We start from the raw sequence: 26,232 nt of genomic DNA on the forward strand, positions 1-26,232 counted from the left end.
TTATTTATGCTGCAAGTTGAGAAACACTTTCTCCATATTGGAGGAATCAAACTGATTTTTAGTCATAATTTGTCTCAAAAAGTGTACCATCTATTATTCCAACATGTACTGATGTATATCCAAAAGTGTTAGTTTACTGGCCAAAATACATTTTAACAAACTATTTTTCAATACAGATTGATGTGTATTTCCTTTTTATGCATACAACAATGACATTCATGCAAACTCTACACATAACACTTATGTGTATAGGTGAGTGCTGCATCACTAGAACAGGGGCACCACTACAGTATTCAAACTAATATGATGTCATCAGCCAAGCCAGAATTCTATTCTTACTATTTAATTTAACAAAGAAAAAAATCTGAGACATTTGCATCTTTTGGCCAACAAGAAATCTGAGTTTTGCATTTCGCCTGCTGAAAAACATTGGTACATTTACATGCACTTCAGTAGCTGGGTTGTTGTTGTCGACATTCTGCAGTAACCTGATTTCTTAAATGCAAATGAGAGACCTGGTTTCCTTAATCTGGCTAAGGGATTAAGAAAAACCCTGTCAACAGTTACATTTCTGCAAGAAAAACCTGATTTTTGGCAATGTGTACAAACTGGGTTTCTAACAAGACATTTACAAGTGTGCCTTCAACGGACAAAGACTGAGAAAGTATCGTTGTAGCTGCCATGTGGAGTGGAGAAAAGAAATATTAATTGTAACTGTATTGAAAAGAATGAAATCCAAATGTCTCATTAAAACTGAAACAAAAAGTAATAAGTCTAAATAAGTAATTTGTACACACACGAACAGTTGTTGCTGAGCTGGTCCTTGCAGTGCACCTGTAAGTCAAAATGCTCTGACCAGGAACAAACAACAACAACAACAAACCATCACTGATACACTTAAAATATTTCAGCTTTTGAAGTGATTGAGGGCTGGGCAGATATTGCATTGCATTTAAGGAAGGTGACAGATTTACTTCCGATGTATTTTGCCCAATAATCCACTTTCTAGTGTGCATGTAAATTTAGCACTGCAAAGTTGCACTTTGAACTTGAAAGTTCAAAGGTTCAGCTACATGTTAAAGGATGGAGGTTGGGATTAAACCCACAACATGGTCAACCTTCCATCCTAACCACAAGGCCGTGGTGCTGCCCCTTGAAGCCAAATGTTACAATCCCTGCGAATAGTAAATGGCCCACTCTAACAATAGGTCTATTCACACAACGCCCAGGGCCTCTGTGCCTTCAGGGAAATGAAGATGATATTTGTACAATTTGGGCTTGACCATTTCTAATCTACAATGCACTTTTGGTGCTATGCCAATATCCTTCCTTCAGCCACTGCCCTGCACCCCTCTCGCCCCCCTCTCTCAGGGTTTCACTTGGTTCTTCTGACCCTGTCTCTCCACATCACAGACACAAACGCTTGCTGCCCAACTGGTTTGTCTCACTGTCTGTCAAACCATAAGCATACTGTTGTCCTCCTCACCTGGCTCTGCTGGAGAAAGTTAAGGTCTGTGCTTTTTCACTAACACTTTCCCTTCACTCTCAAGTTTTTATTATATTATTGGCACAGAGAAATCTCATTTGATAAGAATTCTAGAGACATTTGTGCTGCAGCTATGTAGGCAGCTATATTCCCTGTGTTTTTAGGACTTTTCAGAAAGAAAAAAGAAAGAAATGAAACAAAGAAATGAATTCAAACTAATGAATTTGAATGAGGCCCAGTGTACTTTGTTGAACAGCCAATTGGCTCAACCAGAGGTAATTCTGAGTTCACAGCCTACGTGCAGAGAGGGGTACTTATCCCATCTGTATAAGAAGCAGAAGGGAATAAGAGAATACAGCTTTTGACAGAGGAGGAATGTATGGTTTCATATGCAGAATGATATAAAAAATTTTATTTATCTATTTTGGCCCTATGCACCTTTATCTCTGGCATCCCATACAAGGAAGCAATAAATTAACCAGCTGAAGCCAAAAGCAATGGGGATGCAAATGAGGAGAAAATGATGGAAATCTTGGGAGTGTGGAAGAACTTTGGTAACAAATCAAAGTTTTTACTTGGAGTTGAGCTTGCTAAGGTCGACCAATCCATGCCAAGTGTATGTTTGAGTTGGACGCTGTTTTAGCTGAAAGCAGGCTCTTACCAATTTGAATAAATATCAGGCGTGCCTGTTTTCCCAAAGTCATGGGAGTGAAGAGAGGTGTGAAAGAACAGAGCACTTATCTCTGAATAAAAATGTGACATTGTATTCCCTGAAATGTTAAATAACACTCAAGTTGCACAAAATACAAACACACCTATTAAAACATTAACTTAAGAACTTTGAGGGCCAGAAAATGTACTCAAATATCTAATATCCCAAACTTGGTCATAGTTGAAAACAGTACATGAAGCCCCTCGTGCTTTATCAATGGCTGAGTAGGGCAATAACAAGTCAGCAATGGAGAGGCAAGAAGTTTTGGGCAGATACATGTCGATGCCAAAGACACATGTTAATGTTAAATGTAAAGGGGACCACACAGACAGACAGAATCAATGCCAGACCTGTACAGCAGAGTCCAGTAAGTAGATGGATTAGCCATTTATTATTCAGCAGAGAGTTTGGTTAGTTGTGCTTCCAAAGAGGTAAGGCTTATGACGTGTTTTAAGTATAGATTAAAGTGTCAGCTCGAGGTCACTGCCAAATGTGAGAGTCCTATCAAAACTCCCAAGATGGTTGACCAGCTACACACCAACTACACCAACTAACAGCCAACAGCTGCTTTTAAATTTCTGCATTTTTGCATTCGAGCATTTGTCGAATGTCTGGTGTGGTCTAGTCGTCTACCTAAAACTCTGTCAACAACAACAAAAATACAATCTAATCTAAAAAAATCAAACTACACACATAAAAGACAGATCAAGAAAGATATACATTCAATATTTATAACGTCTAAATGTACTCCTTTCCAATTGGATACTTTCTGCTTATTAACATATACAACAGAAAAAATGTAAAAGAAAAATAAGATAGAAATAAAAACTCATAATAAATGCTGTTGAAGAGTTTCACTTATTTTGATGTCCTTTTTTGTGCCAGCAGAATGTTTTAATGTTAATTTATATACTGAGAAACCAACCTTACTTCTGTGCTGGTCTCTCAAACAACAAATTTAACTCCTACTTAATACTATGTACGATACTGTTGCAACAGTATATTTTAAGGTCACCTTAAAATTGGCAGTAGTTTTGAGTTACAAGCGTATAATTATTCTCTACAATATATTACAAAAACAGCAGTAACCGCTACACTGCTGAGAACCACAAGGCTCTTACCTTCAGACGACTCTGGTCTTGGAGCAGCAGGGAGGGGTCGCTGGGACCTGGGTTGACTCGATGGGAGGACCATTTTGACAGGACCCACATACTTGACATACGTCCCTGGGAAGTCACCTCTCTGTTTGGTGCGTTCGTTGTACCCGAGGAGCCAGCCGAGGAGCTCAGGCTGCTCCACACAGCCCTCCTGGTAGTTCTCCATGGACAGCAGAGAGGCCTTGCTGACAGTCAGAAGGTCTCCAGGCTGCAGATCCAAGTCCTCTTCCTGGTCCTTGGTAAATGCGTAGAGGGCAAGGTACTGAAAACCTTCCACCGCCATTTTGTTAGGGAGACAAAAATCAAAATGGCCACCGAATAGAGGATTAGATGGTGCAGCACGAGTCCCACTGCAACAACAGGGTTCGGCTATACAGAAATCCTCCTCAGAAACCAAAAAGGCTGTTGAGTCACTAAACTCTCGTGTTGGTGTTGGTATGGTTGCTTAGGGGGTTGGGGGATGAGGGGAGGAGGGGGAGTCACCCAAAGCTTAGGAGCATTTTTAAAAGTCGGTAAGGTAGCGTTTTGCTGCTTTAATGCCTGCGGCGCCAGCGGTTTCAGACCTGGCCGGTGTTGGTGAACTGGTGCACTTTCCGCAGCTTGATACCCCGGTTGAGCCAGATGATGGAGCAGAGGGAGAGCGTTGGCAACATGCTCTTTCAAGCAGCGAAAATCTCCTGTCTGGGTGCTATTGGAGCAGCCTGGTAAAAGATTTTGCCAGTCGAGGGCCCGGCAACGTTGGCTCTCTGTGGTCAAATGAAGTGGTCTAATTGGAGGACGAGTGGGAAGGTCTTTAATCCTCTTCGGGTTCTCTCAGGCACCCACATGTTCTGGACAGGGATTAAGACCAACCTGCATGGTATAAAAAACTAAAAAGATGAAAAAAAGATTTTAAATTAGTCTCAAAAAATAAAAACTACAATCCCGAAAAATAAGAATTCATTATCAATAAATGTTGCTTCTAGTCGATAAATAGCCATAAGTAAAGCGGCACATATCTATGTGAAACGAAGCTTAAAGCGGTGCATGAAAATGGCGAACTGCGGCAGCTCCATGCATTTGTGCAGTCTTCGTTTAGGACAGAGAGATCGGATGATGCTGCTGCGTCATGACCAACAGCAGACTGGGTCCCTGGACAGGAGTCTCCATTCCCTTCACTCTACATTCACACACTCACAGCCTTAACTGACGCATCACAGTTTCCACTGGAACAAGAAGTTTCACTGTGAAATAAACGTCTCTTCAGCTTACACAACAACATGTGCAATTAGCAGTATCCCAAGAAATTCATGCAAAATGGCGAAGAAAATGTTTTCGCATAATGAGCATGCAAAGGAAACTAAGACGGCTGTTGGGCTACCAGAATTTTCTGAAACATGCAGAACCCTTTGCAACAGTTCCCTCTCCGTGGGAGAGAAAAAAGGCAGCTCTGTGTTGCCTCATTCTGTCAAAATAACTAAATCATACTGTACCAAGTCTACTCTAGAATACCGAATGGACAACCAACCGAGCACCCAAAGCCTGGCACGATATCAAAAAAATACCACCTAAAAGCAAATGTATCATGCATTGTATCATACTCCTAGTCAATCATATCACAGTATCTATATACAACTAAAAGGTCATCAATGGACCCATAGCAAATATTCTCTGAAAATGATTGCAAGGCCCAATAAAATGCCAAGCACAAGTGGGAAATTCTTACCGTAAAAGCAACATAACAGTTTAAGAAAAAGATGGATTTTATCAGTATAAAAGGGTCCAGTAAACCAAAGTAAGCAAATCCATCAGACACTGAAATTTCTTAATTTCCGGGACATTAGATTGTAATATGCACAGCAACATATGTAAAAATCATGTATGTTTTTTGGCCATTTGAGGTTTGAGCGGAGCAATAAATATAAAAATGCTACAAAGTTCGAATTCAAAACGGCAACTATACTTAGGGATGAGACAGAGAGCGAGGAAGAGACAGAGATTAGGGTTTCCAGATTAAGTACGACATCTGTGGTCTGTGGACCAACCAAGGACAATGGTCCTGTTAACCTCCCTGGACAGGATGAAAGGATGTCTGTGAGGAGATGAAGCAGGTAGAGAGGGAGGGTGAAAGAGACAGGAAGGTGGATGGAAGTTTTAATCTTGTATGCTAGGAGTAAGGAGCTATTTGGGGCAATTTCCCAAAACGTCCAAATCCAAATAACCATAGGCCCAGTTTGCAAGGCCCAATGTTGTGCAATCATTTTATAAACGTTTTGAGTGATGCATTGCAGACGCTTAAATAAAACTAGGTGAAAGCATAAAAAAATCAACCTAACCCTCCGGTTTGCATCTTTGAATGCCCAAGTACATGCTTTTGAACCTTAGACTAGATTATCCTCTCTCCCCCCACGACATCCGAAAAGCGAATGTACATTCACTGCAAACCTCCTTGAGTAAGAACATCATCTTTTCTAAAAAGGTTTAAGAGTTATCGTGATAACAGGATGCAGTAGAGTGCAGCACTCACCCCACTTTTGGTTCAGAGAGAAGCCGGACAGGCTCAGCCAGACTCTCGGTCCAACATCCTTCGAGTCGAGAAGCAAGAGGTGCCAGGCAAGACACGTGGCACTGGCATACCCAACCACAGCCCGCAATCCTCACACCACCATAAACCTCCCCCCAAACCTAAACCCCCGCCCTCCTCTCTCCACCTGCTCTTCCCAAACACACACAGTCTTGCCTCCAACTGACAACCCCCCCCCCCCCCCCCCCCCCCATCCTCAGCCAGCGAAAAAGTCCAGTCGTTTTTCCAGTTGCCATGTTTTATTTGTTTATAGTCAGAGTGCTGCTGCAGAAAACACGAAAAAACAGGATGAAGACCAAGGAAAAGAAAAGGCAGTGCGCAGGGAGAGCTCTTATTCACTAATCCTTTTTTATAATTTAGTTCCAGAGCACAAAAAGTCGTACGAGGTGAGAGCAGAGTCTTCTCTGTTACAGTCCTGGTCTGATATTGTTGTAGTAGCTCACAGTTCAGGGCAGCAGAAGCAGATGGCAAGCTCAGCGTCACTGGATCCATTTGAAGACTTTTATTCAGTCTTAGCAGAGAGCGACAGAAAGCAGTGAAAAAACAGAGTGAGACTGAGAGACGGCGCACTTTGCTATCAGCAGAGTCCAAACGGCTGAGGGAGACCACGGGAAAATAATTAATGAATAGGCAGCAAGTAACTCACTGTTGCTAGAGAGAGGGAAAGCTAATCCTGCACTGTGATTGGCTGCTACTCTGGCCATGTGCTCACCAGTCACCAGAGAAGCCGGGCAAATCAAGGAAATGTTCTAATATTAGAAAATGTATCTAGGCAGTGATCAAACATCTGACCCAAACAACTCCACCTTTCCCCACACACTTGACTTTTTCCATCTTCGCAACCTTGATGACTGCTCATCATCTTTGATGAGATGATAATTTAAAGTAAATTAAACTGCCACAGGATAATGATGAAAAACATAACATGAAAAAACTAAAGGCTGCGTGTGATTGGAGAGAATTCCATGAGTCATGTTGAAGTCCTGCAATGGGATGAAAGAAGGTGATTTTTGTTTTTCTGAGTTAGCAGGATGATAAATGTGATGATTATCTGCACAAAAAGAAGGACAAATACACTCTGTCTTTTATAAGACAGGAAGACAGCGAGAAACTATAACAAAATTCACTCAAAAGTGCTGGTATACTAGTAAAGTAATAGAATATCAGGTAAATAAATAACAACTGTGCATTATAACCTAACAGTCATTTAAAAACATGCCAGAAAGGACAATACTTTCCCAGTCACAGTCAGTATTCTTCTGATTTAATTTTGTTCACAAATATGGACATTTTGTTCAACTGAGGGGGAAAGTGAGACCTACATTGAACCCAAAATGGCATCTAGACTCTCCTCTGCTGTCTTCAGACATCAAATGACTCTTGATGTGTTTAGTCAGCCAGTAGAGCTCTGACCTGTTCATTATACTCCAGTATGCATAATGTAAAATGGCAAATAAGCTATTCAGAGCATCACTAACACATCTGAGTGACACAAGAGCTACTCACATTGCTTGAAGACTAACATAACTTATGCTTATGTGTTTAATTATTTGGGTTTTTTTACAATGGTGTTACTGCACTTGCTGTATTTAAATAGATAAGATTTGAACTAAAATATGTTTTTCACTTTTATACATAAAAAGACAAGCAATAATTAGCAGTTGAAATAATTAGTTGATAAGATCTGTTGATTGGCAGAAAAATTATCAGCAACTATTTTTATAATTAAGTTGTTTTTCAAGCAAAAACATTTGAAGGTTACAGCTTTTCCAATGTAAGGATGTTCATGATGCTTTTCTTTGTTTTATATTATTATTGCAAATTAAATATTCTTGGGTTTTGAACTGTGGGTCAGACAAAACAAAACATTGGAGGACAATGGGAATTTTAAATTGGACATTATTCTCTATTTTTTGACATTGTATAAGCCAAATTATTAATTTAGACAAAAACTGGTAGATAAATCAATTTTAAATAATAGTTTATTGCAGACTTGCACCATTAAGCACGGGTGATGTGGATGAAACAGTCACATAGCATCTAATTTTCTAATGCAATATTGATATGACAGTATATTATGTTGTAGTAAATTTACTAGAGAATCAGTTGAATAAAATAACCAGTTGCTTGTGACTGATCCAGCAAATTAAAAGCCTTCCAGATTTGCGTTACTACATTATACTGATGCAAACATCATCTAAAAATACCATGTCATATTGACCACCTCGATTACATACATTATATAGGTCTGTTATTATAGCCTGACCGACACTGGATTTTTGAGGCTACGACTGATAATGATAGGGGTGGGCAATATGGCCAAAATCTTATTTAATGGTATATAATAATAATCTAATAAATGTTTTCTTGTCACTCTCTTCTTCTGCGGTGTTGGCAAACCACCTTAGAGGTACGTTACCGCCACCAGCTCTCGCTGTCAGCTGAATTTGCAAGATCACGTGAGAATCACGTGTTCATGTGAGAATCCTAATGCTACATAGCCTGCCCAAAACATATACTGTAGCAAAGACACTAAGGAATAGTTCCCGCAGTGGAAACGTTTCCAACGTCTTATCACCCAACCCTATTTTTGATGAAAAAACATGATATAAACAATCTTGATAAGGATTAGATTATGTTTTACATAACAAAATTTTTTTAAAGTTTCAATCTGGTTTAAGGAAGTACCACAGCACAGAGACTGCCCTGCTTAAAGTCACCAATGACCTTTTAATGTCTGCTGATGAAGGCATGTGCTCAGTCCTGGTACTCCTGGACCTTAGCGCTGCTTTTGACACCATTGATCACAACATCATGTTTGACAGACTGAGGCACTGGGTGGGGATCTCTGGTACTGCCCTAGAATGGTTTTCATCCTACCTGTCAAATAGGAAGTTTTGCGTGTCTGTAAACAACTATGTCTCTTTGTTCTGTCCAGTTAAATATGGTGTGCCTCAGGGGTCGGTCTTAGGAACCATTTTGTTTTCCTTGTATCTGCTTCCCCTTGGACATATTATCCATAAACATGGCATTTCTTTTCATATTTATGCTGATGATGCACAAATATACTTGCCCGTCAGATCCACAGACCCTGGAATGCTGAGTTCACTTAACAACTGCCTTTGTGAAGTTAAAAAATGGATGTCTAATAATTTCCTCCAGCTGAAATTCGATCTATGTTAACTTTTAAGGACACCGAGGCCATTTTACATGCCTTCATCTCATCACGTCTGGATTATTGCAACTGCCTTTTCACCTGTTTAACCCAAAAATCTACTGATCGACTCCAGACTGTCCAGAACTCAGCTGCCCGGCTTTTCACCAGAACAAAGAAATATGACCACATTACTCCGATTTTAGCTTCATTACACTGGCTCCCAGTTTGTTTTAGAATTGACTTTAAAATTCTATTGATCACTTTTAAAGCTCTTCATGGCCTCTCGCCTTGTTATATTTCTGAACTTTTAGTCCCATACGCACCAGCACGTACCTTGAGATCCTCGGGCAGAGGTCTGTTGTCTGTTCCAGAGTCTCGACTGAAAACTAAAGGGGACAGAGCGTTTGCTGTCAGGGCCCCGAGGCTCTGGAACAGCCTGCCTGAGGAAATCAGGTCGGCTGAGTCAGTGAACTCTTTTAAGTCCCTTCTTAAAAACATACTTTTATAGGAGAGCCTTTCCCAATCTTATTTGACTTTATTTTATCCCTTTTATTTTATTCTATTTTACTAGTTTTGTATTTATCTTAAACGTGTATTTTAGTCTTTTCAATGTTTTCATGCTTTTATCTTGTAGTGTTTTTGTATTATTGTCTTTTGGGTATTACTGTCTTTACACTTGTTAAAGCACTTTGTAACTTGTTTTTAAAAAGTGCTCTACAAATAAAGATTATTATTATTATTATTTTGTTTTTTATTGTGACTTTACAGTTTTAAAATGAACTTGTGGTAACACTGCTTCTAGATGTTTTTATTTTATTAAACCTTTATTTAACCAGGTAGGACACTTAAGAACAACTTCTTATTTACAAGGACGGCCTGGCAAGAGGGGAGTAGCCTCTTGAGGAGAGGGGGGAGTGAGATGTCCTCAAACCTAGTTTAGCATTTCTGTACTAATATTTCTTATTACTCATCTGCGGACATATATATGCCAATAACGATTTATCTTATTAATATATTAACAAACTAATATAAATTTATCGGTCTAGCTCTATATGTAATATGTCAAATTATCTACAGTACATAAACATACCATAATATATGTATGTAGGCTAATTAATGTATCCTGTCAGTCTATCCTCCAGCTATCAGCTACCAATGCAGATGAACAAGTTTCTCTGTAGACCTGAGGGTGTTGTACATGTTCTTCGACTTTTCAACCTACTGCATCATCAATCGTGCCTTTTTTCACTTTTCAACAGTCATACCTATGTAGGTCACTGTAAAATTAGATGAACCCATCATTTTATTTTATTTTATTTATTTTTATCTTTGACTTTTTGACAGGAAACATGGTTTCGCAAATCCAATCCAACTCATCAGCAGCAGTTCATCTCAGGGCTGTATGTGATTATTTTTCAAAAAGAGCTGACAGTTTAATATTTTCAAGAATGTAGTCTTAGCTTGTACTTTTTAAATAAAAGGATACAATTGGCAAAAAGCAAGGTTACACAATGCTATATGTCGCACAGTTAATGGATTTCATGCATCTAAAAAAGAAAGGCTGCATTGTCCTTGTCTGTTGTCCTTAAATTACTTTCACAAATAAGACAAATGAATGCATTGTACAAAATTCAGACATACATGTGAACACACAGTTACTGCTTTAAAGTTTATGTATGTGTTGGACCTTTATGGCCCTGCTGGTGAGGAGCTGACTACAGAGCCACCACGCATGCAGCCTGGCTTCGGGCCATCTGTTCACATGGAACTGAAAAATCTACTGCGCCACAGGCAGGGAGGATAGGCCAACAACACAGGAGCTTGTGAGGACTTATTTTTCTGCCTAAAATGGGGGCTTATTTTATAATTTCACTTATGTTCACCTAAATTCTATCTATCCTTAATGAAGCTGAAAAGCTCACTTTGCTAAATAGAAACATCTGCTATGAAGATAATGTAGCACTGAGACGGCCCTGTTCTGAAAAGTCAAATATACCACAAGGCTCTACAGTTAAAGAGAGCTCACTGTATTTATCGGAAGATATACATAAGGTGCAGGCAATTCAATGGCTTAGCTAGTTTAAAATGCTACCTCGAGCCCATGAGACCCCACTCTTAAGTTTAAATATTTTGACTGCAACAAAGAAATAACAATCTGATAAACCTGCAAAGTCTGCACCAGCTGAAAATACCACAAGGCCTTTTTTGCTGCGTAGTTAGCATGTAGTAGATTAAGTGGTTAGTAAGCTGTATACTTGTTTCGTTCACCGAGATGACTGCATTTCTCTTGCATATTAAAATAAATACCCATTTACCCCTCACACGTCGAATATAAATGCATAAAAATGCACTCTGACTCCTCCAAGTGGCCTCCATTGTAACATATAGCAAAAACAAAGCTAATCAAATACTAATCCCACTGTGACACAGATAAACAAGGAACTTTTTTTCAAATTAAGTGGCACATAAAATGAATTTAACTTACACTTAATGGGTGCATTTGCCTGGCATTCAGTCTATCACTTCTGATGCTATAAAAATGTTTTATGATCTGAAGAGTATTCCTGGATTGTAGGACTAAGCCGAGGAAAAACAATAAGTCAATAAGTCAGTGACATGTTCCCAACTCCTGTCAGCAGTTGGTGACATCCAGGACAAAGGTTTCCAAAAAGTGTATAACTAGATTTGCAGTCAGTGTTGAATAGGGAGTCCAAATAGGCTAATTTATCTCCCTGAAGAGTTCAGAAAATCTTACTTTTATTAGCTATTAGATGTTTCGCTTTTCTTGGGTACAAATCCCAGCTCCGAGTTTGCAGTATCTCTAGTGGAGCTATGCGTGAACTGTCTTTAAAGCCGTATTCTGTTGCTATTTTCATCAATTAACGCCATTTCAGATTAACTGGGTCCCCCACCTAAGGCACATATAACAATAATAACCACAGCTTTACTGCGTCTGGTGGAACTTTAAGTTAGCTTACATTTTATTCAGCCTCTGTGAGAAGTGACACTTGGCATTTTGAGAACCTCCATTTCTTTTGGGAAACAAGCCCTGCCAGCCATTCACAGCATTTTAAGACATTTAGATGAAGAATGAAAGCTTTGCCACAAGTTATGCTTCACACTGATAAAGCAGCGTAAAGGAGGATTGACATTTGCTTGCATAATGCTGGATTCAGCAATTACAAGAGGGAAAGGGGGGTCTCTCCACACAGTTGAGTGCCTTGTCTTATTATGCAAGTGGCACAATTTCCATAAACTCCTTGATGCATGCCAAATCCTCAAACCAGGGATGTAACACACATCATCATGTCAGGCCTTCAGCTATGTTATGCCTCCACACATTATGGCCTCCTATAGTCTGCAGTCAATGTAAAGGCACGATTGTGGTGTAACATTTACTACCAATGTTATACACAGGGAGAGTATACTGCAAAGTTTGGCTTATTTGTTGTCTTCAAGTCTTGCAGTATAACCTTTTCAATCACAGTAACATCTAACGTTAAAGCATTTGAATTTTAGCATTTATCTTAAAAAACCCTCTAAACTCAGGGGTTTAAATTCTGTATTATATGACAACTCTAAGAGCTACTAGCTTAAAAGTCATATTTCCCATTTTCTCAGGGCATATCAAGAATAAACAACTAAGTCAAAAACTACTAAATTCAACTCCAAATTAACTTTAAGTTAACTAAAAAATGTTAGTTATAAAAATTTAACGACCGTTTATAAGTTTCACGTCACAGCAACATGCTGCAAGAATAAATACTGCATCTTAGGGCAATGTGTACTGCGCAGAGAATAAAATAAACAAGAAAAAACTCTCGTCCTGAAACTTTTAAACTGGGGCACAAGTCAACAGCGTGCGCTAAGCACACTTGCAGCGCTTCCACCATTTTCCAGTACAGTGGCTGCTGCTGCCTTGCTGTAACGTTACTGGAAATGTGCAATAACTTGGAAAAACTCACCCGCGGATATTTCTTGACTCTTCTCACTTTTGGCTGCGGCGTTTGAACGCGTCAAAGTGGCAGACGGAGGCCGTGTAGTGCCGCATCTGCGGAGGAAAGCTTCTCGGTGTGCGTTAAACTTCTAGCAAACCCTCTGTTCACTTAGTGCTTCGCCTTCTTTCTCTCGCTCTTTTTTTCTTTTCCCGTTCATGACTCCCTGCTCCCTACACAGCCATTTTCCAGCTCAGCACGGCGCAGGGAGGAGAGTGCGTGGGAACTAATATGAAGAGCGCGGAAAGTGACGAAGCCGAGCGGAAAAGTCCGAGCGATTAGTGAGGGGTCACCGAATGGCCTCGGCCCATAATAGAAATTTGAACCTGACAATGTTAAGCTGTAAGGCTGCTTTTTTCCCCACAACCGTATACTTTAAGCTGTCTTTTATTGCAAAGAGTCCTGTTCTTATGAAAAAGGAAACGTGATGAATCCATGTCTGATCCTATGCGGGGTTACATAGGGACATCTTCTCATATTGAGCTCCTCTCCATTATTTTTTATTTTATTTTTATTTTTTTTTTTTTTTACAATCAACATCTTAGTTTGTCAATGCTTAAACATTTCCCAATCATTTACTAAATCTTCATACATTTCTAGCTTTGTGATTTGGTTAGACTTAATGTAGGAAAACAGTATTTAATAGTCAGGTACAACTGTGAAGGACAAAACCTGGACTTGATCTGTTTATGTCCAGAGTGGGTATAATATTTATCATATCTAGTTATTATTTCTATACATATTCTACACATTATTACATTATTGTAGTATTTATGTGTTGATCAGTGTAGAGTGCCAAACTTCACCACCCTACACCGAAGAAAGATTATAATTGTTTATTGTGGCACAAACTTGCAAATGTAGTTATATGGGGGACAAATGACAAGTACAAACACTTTGTAGTCCTGGACTTTGTAGTCCTGTTGCAATTCATTTATTTCAAGCACTGTTAAGACAATAAAAAAAAAAAAACATACAATGTTACACCGGTCTGTATCAGATACCCACATGGTAGGAATTTCACAAAGGCCAGTTTGTCATGTGGGGACAAGGGGTCAGATGGGGAGCAACAACTTTAACACACAAACTCACTAAAAGAAGTGTGGAAAATATGGAGGATGACCACTGATGAATGACATGAAGACATGGAGTTTATCACACCCACACACAGACAAAAACAGAGATGAGAAGAGTCGTCATGATGCTTCATTGTGATGTGTGACGCCAAACTGCTGGTGTGGACGAGTGCTGAGATCAACACAAAATGAGCTCTTCATTTTAAAAACATTATTTACATTTAGGGCATGGTGATACAAATTAAGAGATACTGTGACGGTTTGGTGCAAAATTTAAAATTTTTTTAATAAAAATCAAATCCTAAGAACATACCAAGATGTATATTGCATCAGAAATTCTGTGACAAATTCCACACAGACACACCGTTTTTTCAACAAACAAACTTCTAATTTTAACCCCCACAATCTATAACCACCGTTCAAGGTTTAGTACGTGCTAAATGTCCATTATAAATTCCCACATTAACAGCTCCCTCCACTCTGCCACAGGGCCAAATTTTCTTCTTTAAACAAATGAATGTGAAATAAGATATTTTTGTTTGCTGATCCAAACAGTTCCTGAATGAAAAAACAACAAAATAGCAAAATGGGAACAAAAATATAAAATAAAGAATACATAGCTGATCAAATTTTAAAGATCACAGATTAGATTAAGAATCGTCCATTCGATGAGATTAATAACTTAAAAAATATTTTGTAAAATTGTGGGAATATTATATTGGGATGTGAAGCATGCACCATACTGTGAGCATGATCGCAACATGAGATCAAGATCCTGCCACTTAAGTGACATTACAAAATGTCTACCCTTACAAGGTCACTTTCCAAAAACACTACCAACAGCTGTTATAAGGTCCACCATTGTTTATACAATATACGTCAACAGCATTGGTTATTAGTACTGCAACAAGACTGTTTCCATATCAAAATATACAAAAAGGAAATCACTTCTACCCATTTCTTCATCCACTCAGGGCCTCTGGTTGAATTATCTGTCATTCACTTTTTTCACAATAATTTAACAAAGTCAACACACATATTTGCACTAAAATGTAAACATTCATTCATAACACACATAAAAATAAAAACAGCCAAGGGAGCCAGATTTGTTTGTTGCATCCACTGTACAAGTTCTGAATCCCACAGAGTAGGAGAGCATCCTGAAATATAAACGGTTATACCGCTACAACAACAACTTGTGCAAACACTTCAGCTAGACTAGGTTTGTAAGGAGCTGGACGGAGGCTTGTTCCCATAAGGTATTAGAGGACAGAGACAACAGCTTCATCTACACACATCTATGTTGATCAGGTTATGATTTAAACCACTGCTAGGAGGAGTGTCAGCACTCACGCACTTGTTTTACAGGACAGATGGCAAGTGGAAGAAGAGCCCATGCATGCATGAAGCTTCTTATATACAACTACAGTACCTTTTTAAATGGTTGCTATGGTTATGCTTTGGAACCACAGCTAGGCCTCCAAATATTGAGATGTTGATATTTTTGTCCTTTGAAAATGTTTATACACGGCCTGCGTTTAAGATGGATGAGTCCAAGCGGTCAACACCACAATCTGTATGATGGATTTCTTTTGAAAGGCAGCACAGAATATTGTCTGAAATTCTATTCAAAATTATATGTTGCAGAACAAACACTATAAGTTTGTTTCAAAGACCCAATCTGAACACAAAACAACACCTAGTTCTAGACAGGCATTGGGGTATGAAAAAAAAAAGAAAAAAAGATACGCTAGACTGATGTAACCTGCTCTTTTCGGCACCAACTGTAAATCCACTCTGAGAAGTTGTTGGATTTCTTTTGTGCAATTCTTGAACTAAGAACAGCTGAAGCATCTGAGCCATTTTCAGCAACCAAAAAAGTCATAAATAAGTTTCTTCATTTAAAAACAAAAATATTTACAAAATACATCCGTTACAGGTGCCACAGTGATTTCAGAACCAAGCAAGAAAACAAGCATGTAGGAAATATTTACCAGTCATTATTCTGTTAACAGTGTTGCAGGATGCATATATTACTGAGAACCGCCCATGTTAATTTGCTCTTCAGTCTTCAAGCAGTTGCTTGTTATGATTTGGTACTTGGTCACAGTTTTATGGACACACATGCAAGGCCTTCAAATTGTACAGTAGCAGGTTTCCTTTTTTCAGTCTCCTTCTCTTCGTGGACCTACTTTTCCTGGCAAAGTGACAAAACTAAAACCCTTTCTTGTCTTTTGAGTTTGCTTTCTGCTCTGTTGTTGTACCCTCTGATCCTCTTCCGTCCTGCTTCACACTTGATCCTGAAGGGGCCGAGTTGATCCAGGACGCCTTGAACATGTTTGGCTGTGTGACGGGAAGCGTTGGGCTCGGCGTTGCCTCTCTCTCCTCCAAATCATCGAAACTCACTTCCTGCACGGCCTCCTGTTTCTTGAAGGAGTCCCTTCTCTCCGACAGAGCCAGCTTCCTCATCACCACCACCTCTTTGGAGTGGTGGTTGCCGCTGCGGTGTTGTGGCGAGGCGGTGGTGCGGTGGTGCTCGCTGCCTCCACTGGCCATGTCCTGGTGGCCTCTCTGCCCAGCTATGTACAGCCCCTGACGGCCGTGCTCACCAACACAGACAAACCCCGTGGCAGTGTCCCCGTCCATGTCCTCCAGCCCCTCCCCCTCAGACAGGGGCACCTCCATGGTGTGGCGGCGAGTGCTGTAGGCCTTCCTATCTCCATGGTATCCTCCTGTCATCTTGTCTCCTGTCAGCTTCTCTGCTGACTGAACTCTCTTGAGGAGTGGTGAGCGTGGTGGTTCTGCACTGCGGGGCCGCACAGAATGGCGGGCAATAGTGGGAGGGGATAATGTCTTGCCATGGAAACCCTGTAGCGACTTGGGGTGACTTGGGAGGCAGGATGGAGAGCACTGCGGAGAGAGGGGCTGAGGAGGTGGGATGCAGGCCAGTGGAGAAGGAGGGATACTGGTGGTGGACTTGCAGCGGCCAGCTTTGTTGTAGCGACCCAAGACATGTAGCGAACTGGGACGGGCCTGTGGCACAGGCGAGTTAGGGGAGCTGGAGCAAGGAGAAGAACTTGAATCTGAGAAAAAGAGAATTTTTTTTAGCATTTTTCACAAGCCTTAACATAAAAACAACACAAAGAGATCAACAGCTTCCTTTTCGGGGATGCAAGTGCTTCATGGCATCCTCACTCACCTCCAGAGTGGTCAGGAGCAGGAGAGCGACAAGGCGTAGAAGGCCCAGGGGAGAGACTCTGCGTGGGGGAGCCGGAGAGGCTGTCGCTAGATGACTGGTGGAAACCTGAAGAGAAGCTACGACTGCTCTGCATGGGCGGAGGAGGCGTATGCTTAGACAGCTTCTTCAAGATGCTACGTCGTCGGCTGTGCAAGGGGAAAGACGTGTGTCAGGTGTGTTTTTTCCACAATATTTTCCTTTGCTTTAACTTTTTCCATGCTTAAGTGATTATCAAGACTCTCAATGAGCTGAACTTGGCACTGGAGGTAAAACAACGGCCATTCATATTTATGCAATTGATCAAATCTTCATTAGTGCTTTCTCTCTTCAGTCATGAATAAGGCCTTTAAGGTTAAGTAACAAACAGGTATGATTTTAGTCATAAAATGATTTTATGACAAGATCTAACAGTATCTTAAAATAAGCTTCAGATGTGACTTCCAAATGCCAAACAGTAATACTGCAGGTGTGACTTCATTCCCCCCCTCATGTACCTGTCCTGTCCATCCTTCCTCTTGCTCTTCTTGCTGCGCCGGGCCATCTTGGACTTGTAGCTCACCTTTCTGGCAGGACCCACTTTGATAGAAGTGTTTTCTAGTGCAGTAGTCTGCAGGGTCACCTTGTTGCCACTCTGTTGAAAACAGACCGTAAATATAAACACATATTTACAAGGCATAGAGTCACTCTCTTTGGAGAAAAGGCACAAAATAATGTTATTATTTAAGGAAAGTATGCATTACATTTAGACTTTTCCTTATATAAAAACACACTGTAATCACAATTGCGATCCTCAATATACAATATGTGTGCAGAAAAACAGCATTAAAAGTTCAAGTTATCCTCGTACCTTGAGCAGGAGCTCCACCACTTCAGTGTGGACAAGTCCCTGGACAGACTCCCCGTTCACGTGAGTGATGAGGTCACCAGCCCGCAGTCCTGCCTCGTGTGCTGGACTGCCTTCCTCAACACACTGTTGGTCAAGCAAGCAACCATCTAATCAGCTGTTACCATGACTGACAATGTTTCACCTATGTAATTATTACAACTGATATTTCCGGTTTATTTACTGAAAATAAAACATAATATGTGAACACTAACTATTTGCACAGCATTAAACAAGTCAAAATGCATACATAAAACAAAGAAATACAGAGTTGATTTGGCACAATCACTGATTTTCTTTGTCTCCATGTGCATGTTTCATAATTACACTCTACATTTATTAAATATACAGAATATACACCACCAGCTACACCTGTGATGAGGACACATACCCAGACCATGTGGTGAACAGTGTAGACGTCACTGTCTCCCATGTAGACTCTGATAGCTCGTAGCGCAAAGCCAAACCTCTTCCCTGAGCTGTGAATGACCACAGGAGGCCTGAGGCAGCTGATGCTGACAGAGAGGTCCCTGCTGGGGGATGAGTCTCTGGACGAGGGGTTGGACGACAAGGACAAAGACGATTTGGGACTAGTAGGAGGACCTGCTGAGTCATCTGAGGACAAGATTATTAGAAAGGTCATCAGAATGAGTGTATGTACTCCTGACTGATCTTGCACCATTTAGTGTTTTATAAATTACTTCTACCAAACTACCATAATAATAATGCGAAATTATTCCATGTGTGATTTGTAGTTAAATTACTGAAATGATCAGGTCATCGTTATCTTGGTCACAGTATTTATGGTTTGTGTGTTTATTGTGTAAGTTACAGAGTCTCAAGCTGTAGAGGGCACTGTAAACACACGAATAGTCTTGGCACAGTCGTGCCTTTTAAAGACTTGTTTAAAAAACATGATTATGACTAGAATTTCAGTATGCTGCTGAATCTATACCAGCTTCAATGGGAACTAGAGTAAGTGACAAAGATAGTCACGTTTTGTTTAAATTTTGTAGACATTATTAGCATCTAGTTTACCTGGGGTGATGATGAGAGAAAGGCCAGAGACGGAGGCAGACTTGGGGACTTTGCCAGCTGGGGATCTGGGTTTCTCTGGGGTCTCCAGCTGGTGGGCAATGCGTCGGGACGCCCCTCGTCGGAAGGACGGCCTGGTGCCTGTGCTGTTGCTCCGGAGCCGAATGCGCCGCAAGTTCGAAACCATCCCATCTAGAATCAGGACGTACAGAATGTCAGCACTGGCGTTTCATTGTTGCAAAATAACAGGAGGACGGAGTATAAGGAGGTCTGTGTTGGTCAATCTTACCTTCCTCCTCGGCAGAGATGGCAAAGCGAGGCATGATGTCAAGGCTCTGAGTGCTGTTCATCACCAGTGGGCTGGCACTGCGCTCTGACTGGGAGGAGCTGGATGAAGCACGAGGACGCAGACTGCGAGGGGAAACACAGTACGTACGGGACTTCAGTAAAACCTAAGATAAGATTCTCTTTTACAGTTTGGTTGATGGATGTATTTGTGTTGAGCAAGAAACATTGTGTTTCCTGTGAAAATAGCAACTATGGATTAAAAAAAACATAAATCCATATTCACCAAATTGAGCTCTGGTATGTTTCTCAACCAGTAGTTATTTGGTTACATTCACTTGGAGGACAAAATGGTGATTTCATTTGCTAAAACATCACAATTGTATAAGTAGAGGTCATGTCAGTCCTAACAGCTCTATTCAGGGTCATAGGGTGGCCTGGAGTCTTTCCCAGTACGGCACTGAATAGAAAGCAGGAAACCTGACCCTGCCATTCACACCAAGAGCAATGTCAAAGCCTTCATCTGATCTGCGTGTCAGGTGGAGGAAGTCAGAGCATATTGAGAAAAAAAAAACAACATATCAACACATAAAAACCCCCAGAAAGGATCAAACCTGGAGGAAGTTACAGTGTTAACCAGTTAGAGTGACTTATTATTTATTTATTATTATTCTAAAATATTTCAATATCCCGTATAAATTGCTAATTTTGAATATAAAGTGCTTCATATTTTAATGAATACTTCCATCTCAACATTTATGGCTCAACAAGGCGAGAGCTTGTTACTCAAACAATAGGGACATCACTCTCTCACGTTTCATGTTCCCACCTCGTCCTGTGTCCATCTGTCCTCTTGTCTCCAGTAGCCAAGTTTTTGTGTCCATCACCAGGGGAGAGGACTCCCCTTCCCTCCCATCGTTCCTCCTTCTCCTCACTGTGGCTTCGCTCGGATGACGACAGGCTCTGGTTTGACGGCGTGGACATGGACAGGTGCTCTGTGCTGCTGTACACCTGGAGTTTAAGAAAATGGGTTACATAGAAGTTTAAATCAAGATATTTGGAGGATTGTGTTCTCAAAAAGTTGTTTTCTTCTCATCAAAGAGTTACATATATCTTTTAAAATATACTATAGGTGAAGACCAAGGAGTAACCTTGCTGAAGCGGTGGGCAACAGAGGAGAACTGTCGGAGCTCCAGAGATGATTCATCATCATTGGTTTCATCATCGTCATCGGAGTCCAGGTGACAGTAGCGCTCTGATCGGGCTGTAGGAGACACAATGCCTGTTAGACAAACTACCACCATGCATTCGTGTAAAATCATCATCAACATTATGACAGCCTATTATACAGCACTGTGTCCCTCTTGAGTGTCTAGGTTTGTGCGCGCAGACAGAGATCCACATTTGTATTGCAGTGTATTGGCGAGTCCGTGCTAGATCATAAAAGGCACTGAGGTGTATCTGTCTGGTCTGTCACGTACTGTCAAAGTAACTGGTGTCCTCATCAGTCTCTAGCTGAGGTATGAATTCAGCTTTCTGCCTCAGGAGGCCGTTCCAGTCCAGACCCACGAAGAACATGTGCATCTTCACCTCAGTGGTTCCACCTGGAGAAAAAAAAAGAAATACATCAGACATCAAACAGGTTTGGCTTGCAAATCTGCCCCATCTGGGGACAGGTTTACAGCTAATCTTTAGCCAATTTATTAAAAGGGTCTCCCTTAATACCCTCATGTCTCCTTTTGCTTCGAGAACATCTTGTAAAATGACAAGATGGCTTTCCTCTCATGAGCTTTGACATACTCAAGTCATGGCGCTTTCACCTGTTATCACAGCCTCTTTACCTGTCTGTCTGTCTGTCTATAAACAACAATTTTACCAATCAAGCCTTAACTTACAGGTTCAAGGTTCTGCTTCAGTCCAAACGTTGCATTACAAACGCTCATGATCACAGCTTCGACATACACATAAAAGTCTATTTGTTGGACAATATGTCTGTATTGTGTCAAATAAAGCAGCCACAAAAACGGCTCAAACTGCCAGAACAAGTGCTGAGACGTGGTGAAAGAGAAGATTTAAATGTTTTCAAATTTTACATTTGTCTACTTCTGACTTGTACCATTCATCATCAGTCACATTGCCACCAACCTGTTCCCAGGCGCTCCATAGGGCACTGTCTCAGTAGCCTGGTGATAAGATCCTGGGCATCAGCTGGCAGAGCATCCTCCCCTTCTGGCCAGATGATATCATCTGAACATAGAAGCACATTGCACCAACTTTAAGTGAAGATCAAAAACCAAAGACTAACAGAAACAAGAATTTAACCTGTATTTATATGAAGAAATGTTGCATGGGATGACTCAGATAGAATGCACTGAACTAACAGATCTCTTACCGTTGACCACCTGACCAAAGAGCTGTTCTGGTGTATCTCCAAAGAAAGGCACACAGCCCACTAGGAACTCATAAAGGATGATGCCCATTGCCCACCAGTCTACTGGCTTCCCATAGCCCTGCCTCAGGATCACCTCTGGAGCAATGTACTCTGGAGTACCACACACCTGTAGGAAAGAAAATCCGGCTGATGTTAAGTTCATAAACACAACAGACGAGATGAAGAGAAGACGAGAGAGAAGACACAAACCTGTTTGTCGATGAACTCTCTGGTATCCTTTTCAATGTGTCCTTCATACAAGTTGGTGGTCATGTTCATTAGACCGATCTTCGACAGCCCAAAGTCTGTCAGCTTAATGTGTCCCATGGAGGTGATTAACAAACTACAGAAGAAGGAATCAGAAATGTTTCATGTTACATCAATCGCCAACACACAAAACATAGATCTGAGGCTTGGTGAGAAAAAATATCAAAGGCTCAACATTTCAGAAAACTCTGTTCTGACTTCAAAAAGATTGCCAGTCTTTTAAAGATGATGGCGAGTCTAAAAATGATGAAAGCTTTAAAGTAATTACGTGCTGGCTGAAATCAGAGATAGACAAAATGTGAAATGAGGACGTACTTGTCAGGTTTGAGGTCTCTGTGCACAATTCCGTAGTTGTGGAGGTATTCTAAAGCCAGGACAGTCTCTGCAAAATACATCCGTGTCATGTCCACAGGCAGAGGACCAATGTTCTTCAGCAGGTTGGCACAATCTCCACCTTAAATTACAAAGACATTTGGATGCTTTGTTTAGGCTTTCTGAATGTGTCTTCTGTGTTTGCAGTGAGTGAGCATATAAAGGCTACAATGAGAATCAGATGAAACAAGTACTTCATAAAATAGTTTTGGCTGCCATATTTTGGGCAAATGAACATTTATCATATCTTTATTAATTAGATTTATAATTGTATTATGTATACACTGACAATGCTGACCAACCTTACCTTCCACATACTCCATGACCATACAGAGGTGCCTCCGCGTCTCAAAAGAGCAAAACATAGAAACCACAAATGGGTTTTCAGCAAAAGTGAGGATGTCTCGCTCCACAAACACCTGCTGGATTTGGTTCCTAAGCATCAGGTTCTGCCGGTTGATCTTCTTCATGGCAAAACGTTGACGGGTCTCCTTGTGGCGCACCAGATATACAGCCCTGCATGGCAGGTGAAGGGAGGGATGAGCAGGGCAAAAGAAGAGAAAGAAGGAAAATTACAGCACAAACAGTAGGTTTTATAAGGAAATGACAGGGAGAGAGAAATTGAGAGATGTTACGAGGAAAAGAAGGCAGGAGAAAAAAGATGAGGAAACATACGCATCACTTACTAGTGAACATCAGTTCAGACTTGAAATGAAATTGCCCAGACAAATTCTAAGTGTAAACACAAAAAATACTACAAGAACACATCCTCATTTCAGATTCTTTTCTGCTTTTATTGAGCCCTCTGCGGTGTCCACAAAGAGGCTGAGTCAGTCAAACACAAACAAAGAGGTCTGTCTTACTCACCCATAGGCGCCATTGCTAATGAGCTTGATGGTCTCAAAGTCACTCTCCAGTGGTTTCCTACGAGGAGGGGTGCAGGCTGTTCGGCTCTGAATCACATACATCCAAAAAAAGAGAAGGAAAATAACAGGAACTTAGTTGCTGCATTACTTCATTCTGATAATATGAAGATGTTTTGTCTGCCTGAATAAACAAATGCTCTGTTAAACACTGTATCCAAGCATCCCCTTCAGTGTTGTTTACCCCTACTTTATGACACTTTTTGTTCCTTCAGTACAGCCACCATCTCCTTTAACATGACTTCACCCACCACAGTTTATTCTGACACACAGAGAGTCACATTACAATTCATTATTGCCACTGTTTAATGTAAGCTTGTACCTGTAAAAGTGTCGCCTCTCCAGTGTCATCCGAGTCTCTGCTGCCAGCTCTGTGACTGGGACTCGTCTGCTCCAGATGGACCATCTCTGTAACAGCAGCAGACATGCAGATCAAACTCCATCCAGCTCAAATGAGCACCACAACTGTTAATGATACTGAATGAATGACTAATGATGCTTAACAAAATTACCTTTTAATTTTGTTAATTTAATTTATTAACTGTCACTGTATCCAAAGCATATTTGTTTGCTTTTTTGTTGAATGTTTTACTTGATTAGTTTATAATGTCTGTGTACTAATTTAGGGTTTTCCAATTCCGTTCAGTTATGCTGGCATGTCGTTCTGTAGAGGGAGTATTTTTAATGTTCTCATCAAATAGACCAAAAACACAAGAACTCAGCAACACTAAGGCAGGAACTAAGACTACGGGAAATCAACATAAGTTGGGCAACAGTGTGCACAGTAAGAACTGATACAATACAAACAGGAAATATATGAATAATATGAATTTTACATACAAGAATAATAATTCCTGTAACCATTAAAAGAGATAAAAATCATAGCATGAATAGTGCCTGCCATTAGTGTTATTGTTTCTCCATTTACATTTTCACAAAGTTCTCATACTGCGAGAGTACATTTATTGAACATGTGATTTTGTTCTGATCAATGGAGATTATGCTCGGATTAATTACGGCAATAATAATGTCCATGTCATGCACACCCAGTCCAGACATACAGTAGTATCACTAAGTATTCTAAAATGTCTAAACAGAAAGTTTAGAAGACCTTCCAAGGGATCCCTGGTGAGGCCGAGCTGGCTGATGATGTATCTGGGAATATCAGTCTTGATGCCCTGGCCCACCTTGGCTTGACCCTCTGCAACCTCCAAACGCTGGTAAAACTCCTCTGGATCAAACTCCTGGAGAAAAAAAGGGAAAGGAGGTGTTGTGGTTTCATTACATTTTATAGATCATTTAGTCGGCCATGGCTTTTGTAAAGCGAAAAAAGCACTCACTAGAAAGAAATACTACAATAGCGCAAGTCTTGCTTGAGAAATACACACAGTCCCCTGACAGAAAAGCTGAAAACTACACACCAATACAAAAACAGGAAACACAGTTACACTGTGGTGAAAGAGTTGGTAAGAAAAGTAAATTCAGCTCATTTCTCCTTAACTTATAGGTTGAATGGGATGAATATCTGGGCTAATTTAGGACAGGGACCTTGAATTATCAGCAGCACACCAACTGTCAGTATTAAATGGCTTACACAGGACTGCAATTCAAAACATCCTCCTGTCCGACTTGCTGCGGGCTAATTCCAATAGGCACCTGAGTTATTATTTCTAAAGCTATCATTACTACACTATTGCGTCACTGGTGACATCTGCGTTTGAAGGGACAGATATTAGGTTCAGGGTTCTCTGCTGGTGAGCATCATGTTGATTTTGTGTCACTCCTGTAATAGGATCTGTGCCTGCCAGTGAGTCTTACCAGACACTCCAGGAGCCGGGCTGGCCTGGAGATGATGATAAGAATCTTCTTCACCAGTTTGGTGATGATGGTCACCTCCTCGCTCTCTGAACGCTCATACGCCTGATCGTGAAAGGACAAAAAGGAAGGATGATGGATTATTACTGTGACTTAATCCAATTGGCACAGGCTATGAGGCAGCACAGCTCATCCACAGAGGCAGTCTATGCTTTGGTCTGGCTCTTATTATTTTTAGCATGCATTTCATCTTCTTACATTATCTGTTGGTGATTCAATGGATCAGGGCTGGTATTTCAACATCTTGCATCAATACTCATTTCTGGTCGCTGCCTTGGCAGAGTTTTAAATAATAGAAAACACTTGGAATACACTTTTATTAAATCTCATTGTCTCCATATCTAAGCCTAACATTGCCTTTCCTTAGTCAAACAGCAGGCTCGTAGGCTGTGTTAGAGGGGTGGTGAAAGAGAGATGTCAGTCAGAGTTCAGGTTAGTTAACTGTAACTGTTTTGTAACAAGCTATGTGTGTTGCCCTGTTGAACTTGTTACAAGATTTGTTTTAATAGGTATTGTCTAAACAACAACAACATCATAAAAAAACAGCATTATGAAACAGCAACCATAATTCCAGAGAGGAACTAGCATACACAGGGACAAATTCAAACATTTTAACATGTGACAGTAGGGACCATTTGCTTAAAATAAACTCTTTCCCAACTGGGATTTTCTTTCCATGGCAAGATGAAATAATAATTACAGAAATGTGGCTTTAATGGAAATTATAGACAGAGTAATGTCTATTCCTGTTGTACTGTGGGATAAACTAAGCTACTT

At 40.6% G+C, this 26,232-nt stretch overlaps 2 protein-coding genes across 6 annotated transcripts in view; both read right to left on the bottom strand.

Moving 5' to 3' along the window:
* Positions 1 to 13,288, bottom strand: part of pik3r2 (phosphoinositide-3-kinase, regulatory subunit 2 (beta)) — a 40,611-nt gene extending 27,323 nt beyond the window's left edge. The window contains exons 1-2 of one of the 3 annotated variants that reach the window (XM_038718277.1): positions 13,041 to 13,288; positions 3,320 to 4,224 (exon numbers count right to left, since the gene is read on the bottom strand). In XM_038718277.1, the coding sequence (XP_038574205.1) occupies positions 3,320 to 3,638 (319 nt within the window). In that variant the 5' untranslated portion in view covers positions 3,639 to 4,224; positions 13,041 to 13,288. Of the gene's footprint in view, positions 1 to 3,319; positions 4,225 to 5,861; positions 5,996 to 13,040 lie in introns of those variants that run through there. The other 2 variants (XM_038718278.1, XM_038718279.1) reach the window with 2 other exon arrangements.
* Positions 13,289 to 13,966: 678 nt separating this feature from the next.
* Positions 13,967 to 26,232, bottom strand: part of mast3a (microtubule associated serine/threonine kinase 3a) — a 29,820-nt gene continuing 17,554 nt past the window's right edge. For all 3 annotated transcript variants that reach the window (XM_038718284.1, XM_038718283.1, XM_038718281.1), the window contains 19 exons: positions 25,399 to 25,500; positions 24,692 to 24,824; positions 23,903 to 23,988; positions 23,525 to 23,610; positions 22,965 to 23,173; positions 22,601 to 22,739; positions 22,229 to 22,361; positions 21,980 to 22,145; positions 21,733 to 21,834; positions 21,069 to 21,191; positions 20,739 to 20,851; positions 20,417 to 20,598; positions 19,592 to 19,713; positions 19,306 to 19,494; positions 18,659 to 18,882; positions 18,232 to 18,354; positions 17,879 to 18,015; positions 17,346 to 17,530; positions 13,967 to 17,229 (listed from right to left, as the gene is read on the bottom strand). In XM_038718284.1, the coding sequence (XP_038574212.1) occupies positions 16,361 to 17,229; positions 17,346 to 17,530; positions 17,879 to 18,015; positions 18,232 to 18,354; positions 18,659 to 18,882; positions 19,306 to 19,494; positions 19,592 to 19,713; positions 20,417 to 20,598; positions 20,739 to 20,851; positions 21,069 to 21,191; positions 21,733 to 21,834; positions 21,980 to 22,145; positions 22,229 to 22,361; positions 22,601 to 22,739; positions 22,965 to 23,173; positions 23,525 to 23,610; positions 23,903 to 23,988; positions 24,692 to 24,824; positions 25,399 to 25,500 (3,423 nt within the window). In that variant the 3' untranslated portion in view covers positions 13,967 to 16,360. The remainder of the gene's footprint in view (positions 17,230 to 17,345; positions 17,531 to 17,878; positions 18,016 to 18,231; positions 18,355 to 18,658; positions 18,883 to 19,305; positions 19,495 to 19,591; positions 19,714 to 20,416; positions 20,599 to 20,738; positions 20,852 to 21,068; positions 21,192 to 21,732; positions 21,835 to 21,979; positions 22,146 to 22,228; positions 22,362 to 22,600; positions 22,740 to 22,964; positions 23,174 to 23,524; positions 23,611 to 23,902; positions 23,989 to 24,691; positions 24,825 to 25,398; positions 25,501 to 26,232) is intronic.

The sequence above is a fragment of the Micropterus salmoides genome, unplaced genomic scaffold (genome assembly GCF_014851395.1).
Source record: "Micropterus salmoides isolate LMB-PRFRI ecotype aquatic unplaced genomic scaffold, ASM1485139v1 Ms_hic_scaffold_14, whole genome shotgun sequence".
NCBI lineage: Eukaryota > Metazoa > Chordata > Actinopteri > Centrarchiformes > Centrarchidae > Micropterus > Micropterus salmoides.